Below are 23385 nucleotides of genomic sequence, written 5' to 3'. Positions count from 1 at the left end.
CCCCCCCGTCCTGTCTCTGTTCTTAAGCATAAAATATTTTGCCCCAGCTGGATTAGGATAAGGAGAACGTTTAAGAGAATTTGCAGAATAAAACACTCATTCAGGCAGCAATAAAAACAAAAGTTTTATTTGGTATGGATATAACAGTTTCTCCACACTTGTCACATACAGACAGCAAGTTATAACGTTTAACAAACCAAAAACCACAAATCTGTCCGTCTCAAATTAAGGCACATCTTAAAGCCAAAGGTATCACAGGTTCTTATAAAAGCAACATCACTCACTTTATGGTAACAGTTCAAGTAAAATGGCTTTGACCTCTGAATTGAGGAGGAACTATAATATCCTCAGCAGTAACATACACTTTAGTTGGTCGTTTGTGGTCTGAGACATTGAGAATGTACAGTAGATGTCACTTCATCCCTGTCTAGAGTTCACTCCATAAGTCAAATAAATAGAGATATCTATGTAAAAGCAATGATTCATCATCTGACTCTCATAAGAAGATGTACTAAATGTAAATCTGATGATGCAAAATGAATTTGGTGCCACTGAAATAAGTGCAATTTGAAGTTGAGTTTCGTACAGAAGTGTTTAACTTAAACATATAAAATTATCGTTTACATTGGACATTTAGTGTTGCAAGCATCACCTGACTTGAAAAGTCCATAGACACTGACCAACGGGAACATGGATACGGCGCCAACCATGGAGCCCAACTGCACTACTGCTCCACACCACACCAGGGCGCTGTGGCCCTCGTCCCGCAGAATCACCCCGATGACGACCTTCACATAGGACAGTGACAGGACGAACAGGATCCAGGCCAGAACCTGCAGCACAGAAGAGGTGATTTTTTATATATCTGAGCAAATCACAATTGACATTTAGTCCCTGTTACACGGATACCACTAAGATTGCAACAAGTCGTGGTTTTACCTAAACATATCATTCAGCTCAGTGGCTTTCGATGTCGTGCCGTCATGAACAGGCTGGAACAGGAGCTTTTCACTCCCATCAAAAGCGAAACCTCCTCTCTGGTTGAAGTGCTAACAGTCAATAAATTCCCCTGCTGAGGTGTTTGGCTGCAGTTATGGCATCATTATTATTGATACACCAAACAATATTTTTTTTGTTTGTTTGTGTTGTGCATTAGCTGATGTTTGGTTTTAATTGTACATGTATGCTCCTCATTTCAAAAATGCTCTGGTTGTCAATATTTTAGCAATTTTTTTATTGTTTACTGTAATTTAAGTTAAGCTAAGCACATCTCTCTGTTTAGAGGTGTTGTGTAAATAAAGTTAGAATTATTAAGTTATTGATTGTGATAAAGAGAAATGGACTGTCAAAACCTCTTGGGATAAAAATCTCTCAGAGCTTTAGCTGAGCTAACTCAAACCCTGCTAACTTGCTATTAGGATTTTCCCCCTATGTTTTTTTCTAAATAATATTTGGACATTTTTACGTTCACTATGATAGGGAAAGTGGGAGGGAGAGAGAGAGCAGCATGATGTTTCACTAGGCTGACAGGTTTCATTCCTGGCAGATACAGGCGGGGACAGTATGATGCAACCTTGTACAAGAGTGCTTGCCAATCTACATGTGAATGAACGCCTCTGTGACGGTGACTGAAATTTTCCTCAGGCAAAATTCACAACTTCATAAATATTGCACTAAGATGGTTTGACAGTATTGTCTTCATCAAGTCAGATGGGACTGAGTTGACCTGCATTTATCTAAAAAACAAGCAACGTGAACAGACAGGTGGGTTGTACTTTCTACTTTCATTCTTTTATAAGGTGTAGCATGAGCCTCATGTACAAGACAGAACGTGCGTTCAAAAATTAACTTGTTTGCAGTATATAATTTATTTCAGAATCTAGAGAAAACAGCTGCATGTCAGAATGCATTAAGAGAAAGGGTCTTACTATGACTACAGTTCCAGAAGCACTGTAGACCAGCAGGGGACAGGGACTAAGAGCAGCCATGGCCATGATGTAGGCTCCAAATCCAGTCCCAAACATGGTCAAGAAACCCATGAAGATGAGAGACCTGGAAGCAAAGTTTAATGCATGAATTAAACTTAAACACACAAATATGACAGTTTAAATGCATTCAGGGGACAGCTTTTAAGATGTGACCTCCACAAACTCTAGTGACCTGTAGTAGTTGCAGTTATGAGTGAATGTATCTCTTCTTTGTTATTGGAGGAGACTGAAAAAATCCTAGTCTTAGACATTAGATTGAGCCTTTGTGTAAAGAGGTGGTTCCAATATTCATTCTTACCTGATTGGCATAAACATGGCGATGAAGCAGGCCACTGGGTTAGCAACAGCAGCCATGGTGGCAGCTAGATGGTAGGCCTGGTTACCATAAGGCAGACAGGAATAGGACTGCACTGATGGCAGCACCGCGTTAGTCAGAGCGTTGACCCAGGCCAGCACCAGGAAGATGAACACCACCTCGAGATTGCTGTACATCCCTGTCCCAAAGGAGCTCCTGGGTTCCCTCCTGACCGCCTCCAGGGGACTGATCATTGGCTTCTGCTCTGGTGTCTGAGCGTGCAGAGACAGACCTTGTTCTCTCTTCTCCTGAGCAAGATCCCCACTGTAGTACAGGTCATTCTTCCTCTCCCGAGCCACAGCTGGGTGATGGTTGAGCAGAATGAAGGCTACCAGGGACACGACCATCATAGCACTAAGGAACATGAAGAAGACCTCGGCAGAGAACTTAGCCGGCTGGTAGATGGCTTTTAGCTCTGCACTGCTATCCCCAGTGAAATTATCAGCTGTTTTGTTGGCTACACCGGTCAAAGTGGCATTCTGACAGTGGACTACACCAACACCTTGAATTAGAGCCACCAGTGCAGGCACCAGACCACTGAGTCCCTCACCTGCAAAGTATGTAGTGAGGTACTGTGGACGCAGTCGCATCATGAAAGGCAGAAAGGTAACAGAGGAGGTGCAGTCTACTACAGAGAGCAGGAAGCTTAACACCAGCAGGGGCACGCTGTGCAAAGAGCTCACTATTGTCACTGTGTGCCTCCAGAAGAAAGCCAGCAGGAATGTAGCAATGATCCCCAACCCCACAATGCAGTAGATGACCGGCCGCTCGTCCAGCGCCCCAGGGCGGAAGCGGTGCATCAGGGTGATGAAGAGTGGACCTACGTTGGCCATCTGGATGAGGATCGTGAGGTATGAGGGCAGGTACCACCTCTCTGGGATGTGATTTACAATCAAGGGGAGCTCCACCCACATCCCATTGATGGCCACCCAGGAGCCCATACCAAACAGACACGCCAACCCGTGAGTGAGCAGCGACATGATGGAGGCAGGAATGAGGCAAATGAGGAAATGTAGATGTTCACTATCTGAAACACAGACACAACATGAGCCAGTTTGATTAGTAGATTGTAACACTTGAAGGATCCTTACAAAAGGAAAAATGTTTTTTTCATATGAAGCACAGTTCGGATGAAGGTTAGATTGGTATCGAAATACTGAATATGAGCCTATTAGATACAGCTCTATGATGGATATATTACAGTTACATTTTGTGTATTCTTTTCTTCTTTCTTATCTGAATTGGATGTAATGTAATGGCACATTAGCTAAGTTTCCATCCATATGTAACACAAATTTTAACCAAATGTAAATGAAAATGTAAATTAATGTGTGTTTTCATCTGCTACTCTTATGTGATGTTTTTTTTTTTTAATTTCTGGTGCTTACAGGTTTTTCAGATGGCATAAAACAGGTGGATGGAATTGCACTTATTGTTTGAGTGATGGCTCTTAGCGTTCGGTAATAGTATAAGAGCTGTTTTTATACTCTGAAGAGAGAGAAACAGTGAATATGTTTTACTAAATGCTTTGGGGTGAGATTAGTATTTGAAGAAATTACTCAGTGGCAAAAACACTGAACAAAGCAGCTTAAGCCCAAACATGCAAGCAGCTCTGTGAGGCTGTAATTCAGGCATATTGGTGCTATCTGATGTTCAAAAAGTATAGTAATAGTTATGTTTACAATGTTCACCACCTTAGGTTAGCATGTTAGCATGCTAATGTTTGTTAATTAGCACAAAAGCTGACAGAAGCTGATGAGAATATCCTTAGTTTTGCAGTGAATGGACAACACGATGACTTGATGATAGTACAAAATGGAAAGTTAAAGTTATAGTTATTGTAATTGTAATTCAACCTGAAGAGGACATCAATGTCACTTCAGCCTGGACCGACCATCCATAAAGTCATCCTTGTAGCATGGCTAAAAAGGACCAAAAGATACCCTGGAGATAATGTTTGGTAACTACAAATCAGCATGAATAAAAACAGTTTCCGTAGATAAGCCTACCACGAGTTAATGTTACATATTTGTATCGAGAACAAAAACATGTGCCCATGTGGCTGGGATTGACCTTCCCACTCTCTCCCTTCTCACTGCCTCTAATCCTATCCTCCTTCATGTTCTCTCTGGCAAGGGATGCCTGACCTCTCACACACTGACACACTGCTCTCACAAAATCATGTGGCTGTGACATAAATACATGAGCTATATGAAACAGAAATGATTATGAAGGTTTAAAAATAACCGTCACCGCTTTCCAACTAATACATATAAATAGAATACAGTACTATAACAACATGTGTGATGATATTTTGTTATTGAAACAAGTAAAAAAAGAGGTACAAGAGGATTACATTATTCAAAATAACAGGAAGCTGACCATTAAAAACAATTAATAATCACAATTAAAAAGTAAAATATGTATCAAATAAAAAATAAAATAAAATAAATAATTTCAGTCACATTTAGAAACAAGGAAGCAGTGCTGATTGTGTCATGTGGTAAAACCTTATGAAACTTCCTCATAACTGCCTCTAAATGTCAAATCTAAAACTGAACAACGATTTCTTTTCATCACATTACAAAGACTGGGAAGCACATGGACTGAGGGATATGAGCATTATGGTTCTAGGATAACCAATAACCTCTTACTCCCCTCACACATCACTTCTGGACTGTAAGGTGTCAGAATACATCATCTTACCTTGTTCACCCAGCAAGGAAGAGACCTCTCTCCTGTTTCCTTTCAAAAATCTTTCACTGCATTGTGACCACGGTTTATTCTGTTATTTATGTTTGAGTGTGTATGCATCTCCTCCCCCTTCTCTCTTACACGCACCCTGACCACATAGTAGCCACAGGCTTATACATTTGTCTTCCGTGTCTCTGTTTCTCTTGAAAGGGGAGGGGCTGCACAGGCGCACATGTCCTCTGCCTCCATGATACTTTGATCGTCTTTCTATTGGAGGGTGGTTACAAAATCACACAACCATGTGCTCTCTGTGCCTGGGAGCTCACCTATAGGAGTGAAGCGGGCTGAGGGGGAGGTGTCAGTGAGAGTAGCTCCTCCTGTTCCTTTTCCCTCCCCCAACCGGCATACGACCTTGTGGTCTGCCCTCATTTAAACACACAGGCTGTAATGTAACAGAGTGAAGCCAGTTTAACAGCTTCATACAACAGTTGTGCACTAGTTATTGGAAATATCACACTGACTTTCCTTCTGTTCCCCTCTCCCTGCCTCAATGTATTTAACATGGCGTAGAGAGACTCTACTGGATTCTTCCTGTACAAGCAGGTCTAGCTTGTTGACCATTATTCAGCTGTAAAGACCAGTCTGTCAACTTCTGAAACACAGGCATGACATTGCAGTTTAGATTACCAATTCAAATCAGTTACAGGGAAACATTTAGTAAGGTTGTTTTAACCATTCTGAATATGCCAAATAAAAAAGCCAACACTCCACACGTTCAGTGATTCACATTAGACACCGATTTATTATTAGTTAAGGTATAGAGTGTTTTAAACATAGTTTCAGTGATATAAGGTGGTGATAGAGGTGCACTGACAAGTAGCCTACTCCCCTTGAGTACACAGAGGCTGGATCTCCACTGCTCTGTCTACCATGTAGCAGCACAAGATAACAGCACAGGATAAGCCGACCATTAGCCTGGCTGACAAGGAGTACACCATCCGTCTTTTCTGTGGTAGCATCATGGCTCTAGGGATGGAAGTGATGAAAATCTCAAAAACTATGTTTGTTGCCCTGCAATTTTGGCAAAAAATTCATGATTCCCAGATGATGATGATGATGGTGCCACCATGAGGGTTGACACAATTTGAGTGCAAAAATGTTGTTCTATTTGTACTATTGTCCCCATGATTGTGATCCTCTGTCTTCTTTATACTGCACCATCATCAGGTCAGAATTTTCCATTTTCAGCAGGTGATTCCTAATCTTACTAAACTGCACTGTTTTCGAGAGCCAGCAGATATCTTGAAGTTTTCTCACAATATAAACCAGACTGCTGCAAGTTCCCATGCGTCTGTGTTATTGTTGTTCGCAGTCTAAGCAGCTGCCTTTTTCAAGGCTGCCAACAACAAATAGGAGGCTTAGGATTAGGTTGAGAATGTAAGAACCATGTTATAGAGCAGATTTCTACAGAGCAGTACGTATTAAAATGATTATTTAGGGTTGTATTAAAAGATAGTTCTCCTCACATACTGCATGTTGACAGATTGTGACTTTGAAACACTTGAAATTCAATCATGCAATCACACAAATCAAACAGAGTCAAATATCTGAATTTAAAGTTGTGTAAGAAAACTGCATACAAATGTCAAATTACACTTTTTTTTGTATCCTAGAATATTTGACGATGAGAACACTTCTAAAGTAAAGCCCAAAGGCAGTGCAGAGGGAAATCGGCCAGAACCTGTAACCAGACTATTAAAAGTAAAATAATTTGGTGTTTAGTTGTGTTTCTAAAATCCTAAAATGGACCATTTCACAAATCTGTGACAAATTGCTTCATTATAAAATTACACACCTAAACTTTCTGAACTAATTTCAGCAGTTTAAATTACCTCTGTTTATCATTGTAAATGACGCAAGATACCACCTACCTGCTTGTGGGAATGAAAGTGCAGAGTCAGTCCTGATGAAAGGTCACACAAGTGCGGTGGAAACTGAGCTGAGGGCTGCTCTCCTCTGATGTGTAAAAGCAGTGGCCTTCTGATGTTCCTGTCTGTGAAGTATGCATACACATTGACATGAGTGCTTTGTACTTTACCAGTCTAGATCTGTGGATTTGTGTCATGTGACCACTGAGGGCTGAGCCAGGGGTCCAGTTTGGGAACCAAAACTTCTTGGCAGGAGTGGTGGGTGGAGGGAGGGAACAAGGACATAAAGAAAGAAGGAAGGAGAGAGGAAGGATGAAAGAAGGGGAAAATAAGGTAAAAGAAAAAAGTGTAGTACATGAACATGAAGGTTGCTCCCTTGGGTAGAGTTTGAATGAGGGCAGCCTAGCCAACCAGAAGATGACTTTGGACAGCTCTCTGTGATTTCTGAGTGGGTGTTTGGTTGGGGTCAGTCTGGCTTTTGTTCAGCACAAATTCCAGCTCAAATGAATGACCCCTGTTGGGCAGTAACTTCACTGGATGGTATTTCATTTGAGTGCCCTTGCACCCACTTCTGCTCTATCTGGTACTACATGTTCCCTCCCTGAGACAATAACAACAAAGTTCCTTTTAGGCTTGTGGATGTGGGACTGAGGAAAATTGAAATGGTTTGTTGCTGCTTAATATAAATTAAATCTCTGTCCTTTCCTGTCCCAACATATTCTGCTTATGCTGTTTGCAAATTGATCTCTGTATATCATGTTTAGCAAAGTGACTCAATATACACAGCCAGGTGTATTTCGTTAACTATTCCAGTGTCCTTCACGTTACTAAACAAAACTACAAACCTACTGAAAAGTGCAATCTGCCAACATATCCAGTATATCTGCCACAACCACCCTGAAGTTGCTTTAAATCCTCACAGGTTGTTGTATTTGGTCACTTTTGATAAATGCTATGTACTTCAATGTACTCTTTGCTACAGTTGTGACACAACAAAAAGTTAGATTGATTGTTTAGCATGTTCATCTTATTTTTTTTTACTGACATTATTACACTTGTTCTTATTATTTAGTAATTATTAAGTATGTGTTGTAGTATGTAAGTATGCTCTATCTTCCCATACTGCTCATGAATGCACCTGTGAGAGGGTCAGTAAATATAATGAAAGACAATAAGATTAAATTTAATATGAGTGACGGATGAGAGCGAAACGCAAATAAATAAGTGGAGAAACACCAACAACTTCTGTCTCAGGAATTATAGCTGGATTCCCCATTCATTTCAGCTGAAGCCAGTGTGACTGATGATTTCATTGAGTTTCCTGTTTCAGTGTCAACTTCTAACCAATGAATTTGCACAGTCGAATAGAAACACAAACAATCTGTGGAACTGTGACATCACATCTTTTTTCCAGACTGAGTGTGAAACAATATGTTGTTTGCGTTGCTTTAAAGGGAAGTTATTCTGCGTGAACACCTTTATGCTATGATGAGACATAGGGATGTGAATCTTCTGGAAGAATGCTGTTCATTTGTTACCAATTTTTATATAATACACACAGTATATATTGTGCATAATACTTGGTATACATTATGTGCATTGTCTGGCTGTAAATTACAAAATGTTCCTGGGTGACAAGATCAAAATCACCAAAGACATGTCTGCTGATTGCATGACCTCATTCTTCTGCTACACACAAAATCATCACTGATGTCCAGTCACAGGACAGTGTTGTTTTGATTAAAACTTCAGGATTGTACAGGGCACTGTGACCTGGAGTCATGGTGAATATTTGTGTAGCAGTACAATACTCTGCTTTCTTTTCTCAAAACTGCTGGGGCTCTGCGTTTAAACAAATATGTCTGTGTTTTTGGTACTGCCTGTACGGTGCGAGTGGGTCTGAAAGATTCACTTGTTAGAGATCAACAGGAGGGCTGCCTGAGCTGGGGATTCATGGATGAAATTTCTGACAGTGAGAATTACACGTTAAATAAGATACCAAACACGAGACAATGTACACTTGACCTTTATCCTCATTATGTTGTTATGGTGACTGGTGACGCCCTCTTTTATAACTGGATCCTCCTTGGTCAGGGTGTAACATAATGTCTAACGTGGCAGATTCATCTATATATTAATTTATGAAAACATTTTCAATATTTATTAGCAGTCTCTTTTAAAATATAATTGTGTGCAAAGTGAAGTTGATGATTTGGATGTTAATCTTTCCTTTCTCTTTAGTTTTAGCAATTAAAGGTGCTATAGTAAATATATTTACAATAACAATGGAACAAATGACAGCGAATTATCACCAGACTACGCAGTTTAACAGAGCTTTATAGCTTCTTTTAATGCACTGCTCTTGATTTGTGGCCACAACGTTACTGTTTCAGTTCATTCATTCTCTCTTATAACGCTGTTTCCATCACACACAAAAAAATTAAACAAAAAAAGCTGTTAGGAGCCAGATATTTCAGGCGTTGGTAGAGAATAAGCTTTGGACTTAAATTAGCAAGGTGGATAAAAACTGGACTCTGAATGAATGTGTTGCTTCACAGAAGTATGTATAAGTAATCAACTGTTTTTTTTAACAAGTTCACTAGAACAACTACAAAGGTGAAAAGATGATATGTTGAATTCACTGCTCCCAAGTGGCGAAAAAAAAAAATCTGTAATAGCAGGCATAAGGAAATTCACAGGCACTGGAATATTAGCTAGCCAAAGTAAACAAACTAGCATACTGTGTTATAATTAAACTGGCCATTTGGTTTGTTCATGTGCAGGTGTTAACTTGATCATGTGTCAATTGGCAGAATAGCACATGAATGCAGCATTGTATAATTTGAATGATCACAGCAAATATTTAAATTTTTATTACAAAAAGATTTATTTTTATACAAGTGGACTTAAAATTATTAGTGACATTCATCTACAGTTTCCCTAAATTAGACATTGGAACGAGTGCTGGGTATAGAAACATTTACAGTACAGAAAGATTAGGGTGCATAGCAATAGTAGTGAAATCTGGCTATTGTATTTTTACAGTGCAGTAAATTATCAACCTTCTCCAAACATCAACACATTGAGGCCGGGAGTAAAAGGTACTTTATCATGTAAAAACAGTTTTGACTTTAAAAAATCTTTTTCACAACTGCATAGAGCAAATGCAATTAAGTACATAAGCTACTGTCTCCAACGTCAGGTAGACGTCTAGTACAAAGGGACAATTACAAATACAATACCTTTACACAGCTGATAACATATTGTGAAGTATTTACTGCTCTATAATGAAACCACAGAGTAAAGGCCAGGCACAGATCAACACTGAACAGCCTGTGCAGTGGACTGGTGGTGGCGCTGCAGCTGCTTCTCTCTTTCAGGGTAAATGTGTTTCAGTATTTTTTGCTAAAACAATGCATATTGGTATCTTCAGGTCTTAGTCTTACATGTTTCCAAAACACCTTTAAAAGTAGAGTAATAACATTAAGACAGCTGTGAGAATTTCTGACAGGACAGGAGATTATAGAAATCAAACAACAAAGGCAGGAGAACACAAAAAAGATATATATATATATATATATATATATATATATATATATATATACTGCTTTTGGTAAAAGATGCTGAAAAGACAGAGAAACTAGAAGGCAGATGTCATTGAAGAACTACACTGTTCAACCATACAGTATCACCTCCAGTGCATTCTGCTCAAACACAACTGAAAAAATTCAAAATTTTTATGAAACACAAACTAAAATTAAATAAAGTTTATGTTTCAAAATTAATTCTCTTTCTCATGACAACTGCCAAATACCCCACTTAGCAAAAACAACCTATCAGTAGTTGGACACAGAAAAGTGCATTTTTATGAAAATAATGTGCTAAACAAAACTTTTCTAGGCAGTAGTGTTATAAAAAAAACAACACATCTACATGTTCACAGTAATGTTCCAGAGAAAAACACACATCAAAAGGCAAAACCAATCCTGAGAAAATAATCTCTACAAATCAACAATGGCCTGTTGCACTTCAGTGCATTGATCAGTACACAATCTTCAATGTTTAAAACATCCTTACAACACAGAACAATACAAATACATAATTATTTGAAAACATGGTGTCAAAAAAGGTAGAAAGACAGAAACAGTGTGGCCCTGCCAACAATGTCATCTTCATGGATTGAAATAAAAACAAAAATAATGAAGGACAGCATACTGTACCCTTCACTTAGTAATGGTTTTGGTATATGTGTTTTTTTTTTTTTGGATGCTAGTTGGGGCAGTCAAACAGTACAACACCCTCACATACCATATACAAATACGTTCTAGCTGTATGTAACTTTGAAATCATTTACACCATATTACTCTCAGCGTCTGGTACTGTCTGACTTTGCTTTTCTTTTCAACCACATAAAAAAACAAGCTGTAAAAAAAAACAAAATCTGATTTAAGCAAGGCTCTGGCTATCATGCAATAAGCATCCATGCAGAACTTCTCAGTTCCTACTCTCTACGCAATCAGATACTAGTGTATGAAATGCAACAGAGGACAACATAATCTTGCATCTGGACTGACATCCTCATTGTCCGCACATTATCTTTACAGAGATTCATCAAAGCTAAAGGCCCTTCAGCATCACCTCTGGTGACCTTCCATGTACTTTTCTGTCGGTGTCGGCTTGTCAGATGTGACTGATACTTCTGCTTATCACTCTGTTTTGGGGCCCCGAGGCTGTGTGTTTGGGTTCAGCACTGCAGCATACACATGGTGCTCAGAGGCAGAGGTAATCATGTGGGTAACCTCTCAGCTTCATCTGGAGGATGAAAGAGTGTAAACACACAGGATGGGGTTAACTCAGCAGCTATTTTTCATGGTTGTGTATCCAGTGAAAATTGTAATTCTTTATGAAGCATGACAAAGACCAACTGAGGTGATTGGCTGACCTGATGGTGAGGATGGATTGTCCTCCCCTGTTGTGACAAACTGTAGATCAGACCCCAAAGCAGCTATGGAGCTCCTGGGACGGATGCAGCGGTCACCTGAGAAACTTCTGCGTAATAACGCCTGAAGCAAGACATGTCAGACATGACAGGTTATCTCAATGGTAAAATATCTCTATCAAAAACTTTGCAGGTAAAAGAGTTAAACTGGATGAACTACGAGATGCATTTTTCTTATATATATATATGTGTGTATAGATATTTTGATATTAAGATAAAACACGTAGCATCTTGATAAATCTATGTCCACAAAAAAACAAGATGCTGCTGCAGCCATTTGTAACAGGGAGAGTTTAAATCTTACCTTGCGTGTCATGGGACTGGTGGGGGCAGAGGCGCTGCTGTAGAGGCTGAGGCTCGAGTTGGACCTGCTGACAGTCAAGCCTTTAGAAGTGCTTCCTGCAGGAGACAAGTACTTCTCCTTGATCTTCAGGTTGGTCCGACCTTTTACTGTTGGTGACACAGCGAGGGGATTTCACAGAATACTGTAAACCTTGTCATTTATATAGCAGCCACACCTTAAATAACAGCCAGCAGACACATACTGTATGTAGAACTAATTAAAGCAAGGTTGCCAATAAAAGTCAGCTAAGAAAAAAAAATGTCAGTGTTTCAGTGTTAATAGGGTGGATAATACAGATTAGAAAAATTTCAATAATGTTAAAACTTCACCAGAGACAGATATTGCATTTATTAGAAATCCTGGCGTGTTTTTATAGATTTGTGTACTGACTGCAGCTGTCCTGTGAAAACCATGTATTTCAAAAATGTCATTTTCATAAGCCAAGAATAGGAGCCGTGTTTTCAGCTTTGCAACAATGTAATTTTGGGCTATATTCTATTGTTATAATTAATATTGATCTTAAGAAATTCTAGAAATTTCTAAACCGATGACGCAAAACCTTGTCTGTTTAGTTTTTTATTCAAACTCACCAAATTTAGAGATACTTGGTTTTCTTTGAACAACAACAAAATACAGAACATTACCATACAGTATCAGACATCGGAAATAATTAATATGATCATTTTTACCTACATCAGTAATGTCACATGTTTGAATCTACAGCTTATTTCCATACAAATGATCAGTAAAGCACTTTTAGTCATGCCATGTGTTAAGGGCAGGAATTATGGATCGTGTACTGACCTCTGCAGGGGTCATTCTTGACCAGGAACTCATCTAAAGCAGTCCAGCCTCCTCCCACTCGCACCATCAACGTGCTCCGCAGGATACGAACCATCCGCAGCTGCTGGGAATCTCCAAACTGCAGCAAACGCATAAAAAACATATTGCAGGTTATAGCTTTGAGGTCACAGCTACACAAGTAATAACACAGAGGGTAATAATATTTTGTATATTTTGAGTCCTCATTGCTGTGGCACTTTTAAGATGATGATCACTGATGTTTCCATAAGGTTTCTAGACGCCATGCTCTTTCCAATTACCCATTTCATTTTATGTTTACAATAAAACAACCCTGTTATTGCTATGTTTATTGCAGAGGATGAGTTCCCACAAACCCCCACCAGACATCAGGTGATTAAAGCGGTAAATGAAACAGCTGCTTTTTGAATTTGTGTCTATAAAAAAGACTCACCCTGTATCTGTTGGCACTTATTTGCTCCACTTGGAACCTCTTGGGACAGTTGCACTGTGATACCTGTCGACTCACCTGAAGAAGGCAAACAATGAGTTTGAATCACTCTAATGGATCAAACGTTTACATGTTTTCGTATGCACACACAGTTCATACCTCTTCATTTATCTGATCTGCATCCAGGGTTTTCCTGTAGGGATCTCTGCTAGGATGAAGCGCACTCACAAACTCATAGTAGTCAATGAAGCCATCACTGTTCATGTCAAAGATGTTTGCCACTGCATTCATCTCCAAGGAGTTGGTGGGAAATTCTACAGGAGTGAAGTCAAGAGGATTTTAAATTGTGCAACCTAATTACATAATGTCGATATGACATGAAGTAAGTCTCATTACGCATTTCAAATGCCATCTTTTGAACCTAATGGAAACTGAAAGAAGGTGATACACAGGTCACAGTGAAGTGATTCATAGCATGTGGCTCTTACTAGAGGCGAGGACATAATCGATAAACTCCCTCTGGCTGATGCGTCCGTCCTGGTCGCGGTCGATGCTGCGGAACACGTCTAAGATCCGTGACTTCAAATGACTGATCCACTGTATGTAACGCTTCCGCCACATATTGAAGTCGAAGTTTGCAAATTCCTCCATCTGTCCGGAAACATAGAATGTCATTGAATGTTACCTCAAGTCAAAACTAGGCCAACTGTATTGGCACTAAAACCTGTTTTCAACGCCATAATGATATTTTAAAGGTCACAATAACCTCTTTGAGTGTTTGCTGGTGTTGCTCCAGACGGTTTTGTCTCGCCATAGCCAGGAGCCAAAGCTTCTGCCACTGACTGACCAGCTGACAGAGCTGTGGGGTCTGGGGGTCAAGGTGCTCCAGGGGAATCGGTACGACAGGCTGCATCTTCAGAGTGCTCCTCCTCTCTGGATGGAGAAACAGCAGCATGGGTGGCTCAGTCAAATTATAATGTTTTATCATTAACAAAGAGAAAGGCCTCAAGATGTTAATGCTAATTATGACTTTTTTCATGTGTTGATGTAATGTGAACTATACGGTGGCTTACTTGTGAGCGGCCTTTTGCTGGGAGACACGTGCTGTTTAGGAATGCTCTTGTGTTTGCAGGACTTTGTGGCATGTTCAACATCTGGAAACTTTTTATTCAACTCCTCCATGAATACCTGAAGAATCAGTGATAACATGAAATGGTAAAGATGCATCTTAATGTGCTGTAAGTGGGAAATCCTTTAGTTAGAGTACATTGCCACCATGGTAAACTGGTAACGGTTATACTGTGATAAAAAAGCATATGGACATCCTGAGCATGAAGTGGAGACTCTTGATTTGAGCACAGTAAGATTGTTTTCTGGGTAGCTCATAGAACAGAGAAAAAATTGTACCGTGTGTTGCTCAATGAGTTCCTGGTTCTGCTCTGTGGTCTCAGGTGGAAGCTCTTGGTCTCTGAGGTTGAGGGCTTCCTCTGCAGAAGAGATCCAGTCTAGAAGCCTCTGAACTTCCTCTTTCTCTGCCTCCAGTGCTGACAAGTTGGCCTGGATTTTCTGGCCCTGCTGCTGAGCCCACGTCTGAACCTGACTCAGGAAAGGGGGAAGAAGCAGGAGGAAATTACACCAGTCACATCTGGATGCTCTCAAATTTGTCACACTTTTCTAGTTTAGAAATGGCTAGTTATTGAAAATATGTCTTCCTGTCTTCAAAGGATTTTCAGTTACCTAACTAAATAATTTCCTAATTAATTTGTGATTTATTTATGATATATGACTTATTTATAATACATTTTCTACAGTTTATTATGTGGTCATGAAAGCACCCACCTCCTCATAGCGGGTTTTGGTGACACTGATCCAAGATTTGAGGGTGATTATGGAGTCTGGGTGACAGGAATCCAAGATCTCCTCACCCAGACACTGGATGTTCTCTAACTCCACAGCCTGAACTTGCAAAGCACTCATTGACTCCTGTAGAGGGTTAGATAAAAGGATATTTAAGGGTTTTATCCAGTAACGCATTCGGGATGGCCATCATTCACGAGATACAGCTGATTGATCATTTTTCTGATTTCTGAAATGTGCCTATACAATAGTGGCTTAATGGTCAAAGCACCAGCCCAAAAAGGGGTGAAGTTAGTTCAAGCATCGACTTGCTTAACTGCCCTTGAGCCAAATACTGAATCCTTATCAGCCCCTTGTTATTGTGTAGCAGACCCTGACCTTTGACCCCACTGGAAGCAGACAAGATGGGAAAAAAAATTAACTTCCCTATTGGGAGTGGTAAAGTATCATGTTATACTAACCTTGTGCTGTTTGCGGAAGGCAAGCAAACTTTCCTCCTCCTCTGGTACCAGCCCATATTTCAGTATCCTCTCCGCCTCAGTAAGGCGCTCCATGAAGGAGTGGACAAGGCCATCGAACTTCTCAGCCTAACGAGGACATAGAAAGATAAGAGCTGGAATTGAACCTCCTTATCAACTTTTATTAATGGTCAGATATAGGTTACTCAACCATCATTCCTTTCTGTTGTGGTTGATGTTTCCACATGACCATTTAGAATTAATTTACCATTTACTTAATTTGAGAGAAACATGAATGTTCGTGATTTTTGCAGGAAAATTGTCACATTTAAAGCCGCTGTCACTGCAATGTATTGTAGATTGATCATTTCAGTCCAAAAACAGAAGTATCAGTATTCAAAAGCCAGGTTTGGACAGTAACGTACATTTACTTGAGTACTGTTGTGTACAGTAATGTTGGCTGTGTTTACCAAAACCAAACTTCTTCACTGCTGTCCAACTTGAGAAAGTATGTTGAAGTATATAATGTTTGTTTAATTCCAGATAAACTCTTAAAGAGAGAGCTTGTAGTTACTATGATTCTTCTCTCCCTGTGTAATTATATATATGCGTATGTATATTTTTCCATCTGTGCCCTTTCTTTCTCTCTTTCTAAGTATACTGAAAAATGACTTCATAAAAATAAAGTTTAAAAAAAAAGAAAAAAAAAAGAGAGAGCTTGTAGTAGTTGGCTGTGCTTTTGTTGATCCAGTTGGGTCTTTTTGTAAATGCACAGTGGATACAACAATGTGTTGACATAAAAAAATTTACTTTTGAAAACTATTTTTTTAAGCAAATACTCTTTTTAGCATTTATTATTTATTAGGTATTAGGCTTTTTAGCTGAACAAGTACCTGCTGAAGTGCAGCTTCCAGCCTGTCTTGCTTGCTGACTGACAGCTTGCACACAGCCTCCCAGCGGCCCTCCAGTTCATCCATCTGCTCCTGCAGCCAGTGGGCGTCAGCTGTGCTGCTCCTGGTCAGATCCCTCACAGAGCGCTTCAGGGTTCTAATGCAGCCGGCTCGCTTCCCTAACTCTTTTTGGAAAGCCTGAGAGAAAGAATATTTGGTGAGAACCTGCAACTTCCTTACAGGACAGGATTTTGACACAAAAATATAGATAAAAAGCAGCATACAGCAACTTCACAGGTGTACCTTGTGTTTGTCAATCTGATTATTGACCATGTCTTTGTCTCCACCAACAGGAACATCCTCAGCCAGTTGGGGCTCTGCTCTGTACAACCAGTCATTCAGGGCCTGGAGAGCGTCGGTGAACCTGCCTGAGAACAGCAGTGCTTCCTCCAGCTTATGCTGCCTGAAAGAAAACCACACACAACATTTTCAACATTACTCTGGATAAATCAGAACTTTTGGTGTGTCATTTGAAAGAAATTTTGTTGTGTATGTTCAGCCTTATCGGCGTTGCATACCTCTCCATAGACTTGCCACTGATGGTGTCCCATGTGTCTTTGAGTTCAGCCAGCAGGTTTTCCAGATGTTGTCTATCGTGGCCAGTGTGAGCTCTTTCATGGAGGCTGCGACCATTCTTCAGTGTGGCCTCGTACATGGGCCTCTTTGACCTCAGCAGTTTCTGGAACTCCTAATTACCAAACAATTGATCAGTAAAGATACTCATAAACTAAGCACATGTTACCAAGTTGTTTTCATTGTGATGCACCTTTTGTTCAGTCAGCTGTTGTTTGATCTCCTCATGGGACACAGCAATCTCTTTATGCGTGTCTAATGTCTGTTCGACTTCAGTCATCCAGTCCACTAGCAGGCGCCAAGATTCATTGAACTGAAATATGACAGATAAAGACAGATAGACGTGAGGCTTTGAGCATGAAAGCGAAAGTCATCCAATCATATTAGAGGTGACGAAGCGGGTTACCTGTTTGGCATTCTTTTTGACCTCTTCCAGCATCCTGCCTCTCTCTGAGGTACGTTGCTGTAGCTTTTTGTAGCGATCCTGGACGGTCATTATTAGGTTATGAATGACATCGCAGTCTTCCTTCCTGCTCAGGTCAGTTAGTCTACAGCCTGTGTTCTCCACTGTGGTCTTTTTCTCACAGTAACTGTTCACCTCATTGACTAGCGTCTGTTAAAAGAAGTTCAATGTTATTAGTGACCAAAAACAAATACTTACAAAAGTTGATGTAACTCTGGATCTGAAGCAGGCAGAAAGAAGGAATACAGCAGGTATAAAAAAAAGACGTACTCTGTGATTCTGCAGCTGAGTACAAACAGTGTCCAGAACAAAGCTGGGAGAGGGAAGGAGCCCAATAGACTCTTCACACTTGCTCATCTTCATGAGAAGTTCTTGGACGTTACTGTGGAACTCCTTGGCCAGACTCAGTCCCTCTGTAAGCTTCGCCTGCAGGACAAGCATTACACTTTAATATCATGTGCTTGTATTCATAATAAAAAGCGGTTCACACTGAAAACAAATTTAACTGATGTGATACATGATGATGACTATGTAAAGTAAAATTACCTTTCGCTCCTGGACTTTGCTGTAAACAGACGCCCATTTCTGTTCAAGAATAGACAGGCTGTGTTCGGTGCTCGATCCCCGCACAACGTTGCCACTCTCTAACATCCTGTGGATGGCATTCTTCACATCTGTGTAGGCGTGGAGCTTTGACTCCATCTCAGTGCACAGTTCCTGTGATGGTTAAATTATCGGAAGGATTATAGGAAGGACGTTATTATTTTCATGGGGAACAAATTTTTATTTTCTTGATTATATGTTATAATTTTTACAGCTAAAATTCTGGTGGGTCTCACCAGGTGTGCACTGAGCCTTTCACTGGCAGAGTCCGGCATTCCCCACATGGTCTTAAAGGAGGACAATCTCAGGTCTGTGTTCTCCAGCCACTGCAGAAGATCCTGAATCTCCATTGTAACGTCTTGGACCTGTAATAAAAATGATCCATCAATTAAGTAAAGATTGAAAAAAAATCAACAATGGTAACAAGGTTGTCAATTTACCTCATAATAAGTTATCTCAAAATTTCCATTATGTGCCATCAAACTTTGTACTATTTTTTATTTGAAGATAACTATATATATATATATATATATACATATATATACATATATTACATGCTACATTTCCTTTATGACAAAAAGCTGTACATTCAAATTTGGGCTTGCTTTAACACACTTGTGTATTCATCTTTCTCAGTTTAAAAAAACAAACATATCATTCATTCCTAATCAGACAATCACCACAAGATGGCACCATCACATACTAATATGAAACTAAAATATGTTACGATGCTGCCTCCTATTATACTGTGTAATAATGTACTATACACACAGGTAACTATTAGTCTAATCTACCCTCTGGCTGTTACTGTGACTGTAACAGAATAATGGATGTTTAGTCTCTTCACCTGGCTCAGTCTGTTCTCTAGTTCCAGCTGCCTGCGTTCAGTCTCACAGCGAACAAACTCCCAGCTTTCATTGAGTTGCTCCAGGCGAGACTGCAGACCATGTGGACTGTCCCCGGACCCAACCTCCAGCAGCCCCCTGCCTGCCTGGTTCAGTGACTCCATTGTGCGAACATGGGACATGACATCATTACGCAAGACCTTTGAGAGAGAAAAGGCATCAGAGGTCAGAGATTTATCAAAGTATCAGTGACTGATTAATTAAAACGTATTGTTTGAGAGGTGTTAGAGCGAAGTGTTTTCTGATCTTAGTTGTCCTAGGATTCTAGCAGTGGTGAGGCTAGCTGTTGGTACGGCACATAGTACAGACACTGGTGGACACAGTGGTGAACACTCAGGACACAGAAGCCTGTTACTAATTCAAGGCTGAGCGTTCAGTGTTATCTAGCAGATAAAGCCACAGTTCTATGAGACAATGTGAGTTCCAAAGTTTATTGTTTTCTGAGACCTTCAAAGTCTGAAAAAGCGTTATTACCTTAGGACCTCCCTGACAGCCCTACAATGATGCACTCTACATTGATGTAACCAGACCAGCACCAACCTTGTGTTTGGCCAGCTCTATTTCACAGGCCTGCAGGTCGATGCTGATTGGCTGGCTGCCCTGCAGTTGCTCTGCGGTGCGGGAAAGCCATGTGTGCAGCTCATCCAATGTGTTTTGGAACTGACCCAGACCCAGCAAAGCACACTCCAGCTGATGCTGAAAATATAACACGTGGATAGAAAGATTTTAGATGACATAGCATTATGAGAACAGCTAATTATATGTTTAAACTTGGTGGCTTGGTGACAGGACTTATTTATATTCATTTGTGATATCTGTTTCCATATTCTCACCTGTCTGCTGACCGTCTCCGACTCTAGGCTGTCCCAGCGCAATCTGAAGTCACACAGCGGTGAGACTGAACCTGGGCGCTCTGAGCCTGGAGACAGCCGGCATACAAAGCGATGGTTCAGGCTTTCTATCTCAATCTTCTTCTGGTAAAGTTCTCGCTTAAATTCCTGAAGCAAAAAATTAAGAATGAATATGTGTGAACTAATATTCAGCTCACTATTTTCATCACTGACATGTTTTATGTTACAATAAAATGCATCACACAAATAAAATTAAAAAAATACCAGAGAGACTAGCACACTTACTGGGCAAAATTAGTCATCAGTTATTGGTGGTAATGGGTGTACTTTGGTGTACAAACTCACCTTGAGATCACATAGCTGCTCTTTAACTGATTCCAGGTCAGTTCCTACCATGAATTCTTCAGTTGACCTCAGCTCAGCTGATTTCAACCACTCAAAAAGACCCTATTAGCAAAACAATAACAAAGTGTGAATATAAGCACATTTAATGAGATACCGTCCAATCTCTGTTTGTTCCACTCAGCCCTTAATTCTTACCATGTTGTGTGACTGTAACATTGATTACATTTTTGTTCTTATCATCAAAACATGTGTCCTTGCTGATACATACTGCTGCATACATTTCATCTAGTTCATGTCTCACGCAGTTTACACCATTTAACTCATTTGCCTTTGGCAGAGGACCACACCATCTGTCATTTACTCACAGTGAAACTACAGGGAATCACAGTCTGAACTTTTCTATTGCAACAAAATAAAAGACTAGCTTTGTCTTTGGCAGGAGGCCATAAGACTGCTGCCCGAGTCAGGCATTGGTTGCCAAAGTGCCCTGTCTGACATGGCTATGATACTGGTCATGGCATATTTGTTAATGTATGGGTATGCATATACACATAATGCAGACGTATACTGTAAGTATACACACATACACACACACACACACCTGCATAGTGTCTTGATAGTGTAGTGCCATCTGCAAGGATTCCTCCAGCTTTTTGTGACATTCGTTCCACAGTTTGCTCAAGTTGTTCCATGTGCAATAGAGCTTCAAGACAGCAAAAGACAGGGTGTTAAGTTTGTCAACACATCTTCATCTTCATGAGACAAATTATTTATTTATGATTATTTAAATTACTGCTTACTTCATCTAGGCTCTTTGTGACATCTGGTTTGTCTGTATCCCCGCATGCTGACATCAGGTCCATTCCCAGAACACCAAGGGTGTCCAGATCTCCCTGCAAACTGTCAATATCCTCCCTGACAGTCTGAAGTGGAAAGAATAAAACATTTCATACAGTGTCATGGTGAATAATTATAGATCGCAATATGGGTTTTTTTATGTTCCAGAGAGTTTCCAGACAAACCTGCATGGTTTCAAGGCTCTGGCGGATTGTTTCAGAGTCTGTCCGACTAGCATTGAGGTCCAAAACCGCCTGCTGTGCATCATTGAGAGCAGCCGTGACATCGCTGACATCACTCCAGAACTTCATAGCAAGATCCAAGAGTTTGAGCAGCCAGTTTTCCCTCTCCTGGGCCTGAGTATGTGTCTCATCCCACAGCTGGGACAAGCTGGACACTCGCTCCTGGATTGCTAGAATTGCCAGGATATAGCAAGGACATAGCTTAGAATCTGTCCCAATACTTCAGTTAATAACACTGCACCAGCAGCATGTTTATATCTATGTCTTGGGACAATATCATATTTGTATCCAAACAAGGTAATTTCTGAGAAGAGGATTACCTGTGCCAATGGAAACATCACCAGCTGCCTGTGTGTTAGCCAGCAGCTCATCTGCCTGTGTCTTGACACTGCTGAGGCCCAGCTCCAATTTGGACAGCTCAGCCAGGGTGTGCTTGTTGTCCTGCAGCTGCTCCTGGATCCTTGGGGTGATTCCTTGAAGTGAGGTGGGAGTCTGTATGCGACTGCGCAGGCGGTCAAGACTCTCTCTGATTAGAGTCATCCTCTCGTTCAGCTACAGGAACAATAGAAGATATGAAGTTGTGCTTTTGTGTATTTGTGATAGGGCTATTCATAGTATTTTCTACATTATCTAAGCATTCTTGCCTGTGTGTATCGTGGCAATGACTCCTCAAGTAGACTGGCAGTCTCTCTGACCCGGTCTCTGATGGCCTTATGTTGCTCCTCGGCATCTGTAGCCTTGCGACAGAACTTGTCCCCCTGAATGGGATTTAGTTCTGACAAGCGTTTTGCCAGGGAGCATAAGCGTGCAATCAAAGGTCTGTGTTCTGCTATAGACTCCCTCAGACCCTGAGCAGAAGAGAGAGATAGAGAAAGGTTTAATAACAATGTGAAAAGTAGACTTTTTTTCTGAGAGAACATGATCTGAGTTTAATCCCTAAAATAAATAGATGGCTATAGAAAAAATCACACTGTCTCACTTTTCACGGCATACCTGACAAAACAGAAATGTCATTATAGTGCTCTGGTGGAAAAGTAACCTTGTCCAGACGTAGATTACACAAATGAACTATGCTTGAACAGAACAGCCCCATTAGCCCATTAGGAAAATGGCTGTAGACTGCGAAGTATAAAAGAACTTTTTTGTTGAACAGGACAAGAAAAGGGGAGAAAAAAGCTGGCAGAGCCGGCTGTCGAGGCAGGTTTCATCTACCTGTAAGAGGTCCTGTTGTTCCCGAAATGCTTCATAGCTAATTGTGCTCAGGGAGAGCTGACCAATGAGGGTTTGAGTTTCTTCCAGCCAGGGTGAAACCTCAGCAAGGCTCTCAGAGAACTGGAGTAGAAGCGACTGAGCATGCTCAAGCTGCAGAACCACGTGGGAATTGGTAGCTGAGGTGGTGTTGCATTGTTCCTGTAACACATCTATTGGGGTCTGCATGGAGAGATGACAGTAAAATAAGGAAATATTCAATCTTTATTAGTACATTTACAAAATCAGTAAAATGGTTGCATAAAATGTAGTGAAGGCCATACCCGAAGATCACCCATTTCTCCTTCATCACTGTATGTTAGCAAGATTTCAGCAATCTTCACCATCTTCTCAATGTTAAACCTGTGTTGGAGAATCTCCACAGCCAAAATCTGTTCAGGACATAACAAATATTAAATTAAAAACAAATTTAATTCACATACTAAACATAAATTTAATTCATTTCTAAAAGGTTACACCAAACATAACACTTA

The 23385-nt window shown here is 40.4% G+C and overlaps 2 protein-coding genes across 3 annotated transcripts in view; both read right to left on the bottom strand.

Annotated features, from left to right (window-relative positions):
• Positions 1-111: 111 nt before the first annotated feature.
• On the bottom strand, positions 112-5221 carry slc52a3-2b (solute carrier family 52 member 3-2b). Of its 2 annotated transcripts, XM_023410498.2 has the most exons (5): positions 5050-5221; positions 4200-4265; positions 2287-3370; positions 1929-2052; positions 112-833 (listed from the first exon to the last, which is right to left on the bottom strand). In XM_023410498.2, exons 2-5 carry the CDS (start codon positions 4210-4212, stop codon positions 621-623), a joined length of 1434 nt encoding a protein of 477 aa, XP_023266266.1. In that variant the 5' UTR covers positions 4213-4265; positions 5050-5221; the 3' UTR covers positions 112-620. The 2 variants fall into 2 exon arrangements, with proteins under 2 accessions (XP_023266266.1, XP_023266268.1); XM_023410500.2 differs by lacking the exon at positions 4200-4265 and having other exon boundaries at positions 5050-5220.
• Positions 5222-9827: 4606 nt separating this feature from the next.
• macf1b (microtubule actin crosslinking factor 1b) overlaps positions 9828-23385 on the bottom strand; it is a 21706-nt gene continuing 8148 nt past the window's right edge. The window contains 32 exon segments of the mRNA XM_087175196.1: positions 9828-11777; positions 11908-12028; positions 12269-12414; positions 13112-13229; positions 13563-13637; positions 13719-13873; positions 14048-14210; positions 14326-14492; positions 14633-14747; positions 14967-15155; positions 15399-15542; positions 15878-16003; positions 16768-16962; positions 17068-17227; positions 17343-17512; positions 17591-17710; positions 17804-18010; positions 18131-18286; positions 18407-18577; positions 18700-18828; positions 19311-19508; positions 19909-20064; positions 20202-20366; positions 20565-20666; positions 21166-21267; positions 21365-21487; positions 21587-21813; positions 21964-22195; positions 22288-22491; positions 22856-23074; positions 23176-23333; positions 23381-23385. The exon segment at positions 23381-23385 is cut by the window's right edge and continues 80 nt beyond it. Of these exon segments, the coding sequence (XP_087031322.1) occupies positions 11752-11777; positions 11908-12028; positions 12269-12414; positions 13112-13229; positions 13563-13637; positions 13719-13873; positions 14048-14210; positions 14326-14492; positions 14633-14747; positions 14967-15155; positions 15399-15542; positions 15878-16003; positions 16768-16962; positions 17068-17227; positions 17343-17512; positions 17591-17710; positions 17804-18010; positions 18131-18286; positions 18407-18577; positions 18700-18828; positions 19311-19508; positions 19909-20064; positions 20202-20366; positions 20565-20666; positions 21166-21267; positions 21365-21487; positions 21587-21813; positions 21964-22195; positions 22288-22491; positions 22856-23074; positions 23176-23333; positions 23381-23385 (4744 nt within the window). The 3' untranslated portion in view covers positions 9828-11751.

The sequence above is a fragment of the Seriola lalandi genome, unplaced genomic scaffold, assembly GCF_002814215.2.
Source record: "Seriola lalandi dorsalis isolate HSWRI2012SDOR001 ecotype SW California unplaced genomic scaffold, Sedor1 jcf7180002054425, whole genome shotgun sequence".
NCBI lineage: Eukaryota > Metazoa > Chordata > Actinopteri > Carangiformes > Carangidae > Seriola > Seriola lalandi.
This window is presented reverse-complemented; position numbering and strand designations above follow the sequence as displayed.

Coding starts and splice junctions, on each gene's coding strand:
- slc52a3-2b (XM_023410498.2), bottom strand. Junction 2,053..2,286: donor GCCATGTTTATGCCAATCAG/GTAAGAATGAAT, acceptor CTTTGCTTCCAG/GTCTCTCATCTTCATGGGTT. Junction 834..1,928: donor CTTCTGGAACTGTAGTCATA/GTAAGACCCTTT, acceptor TCTGTGCTGCAG/GTTCTGGCCTGGATCCTGTT.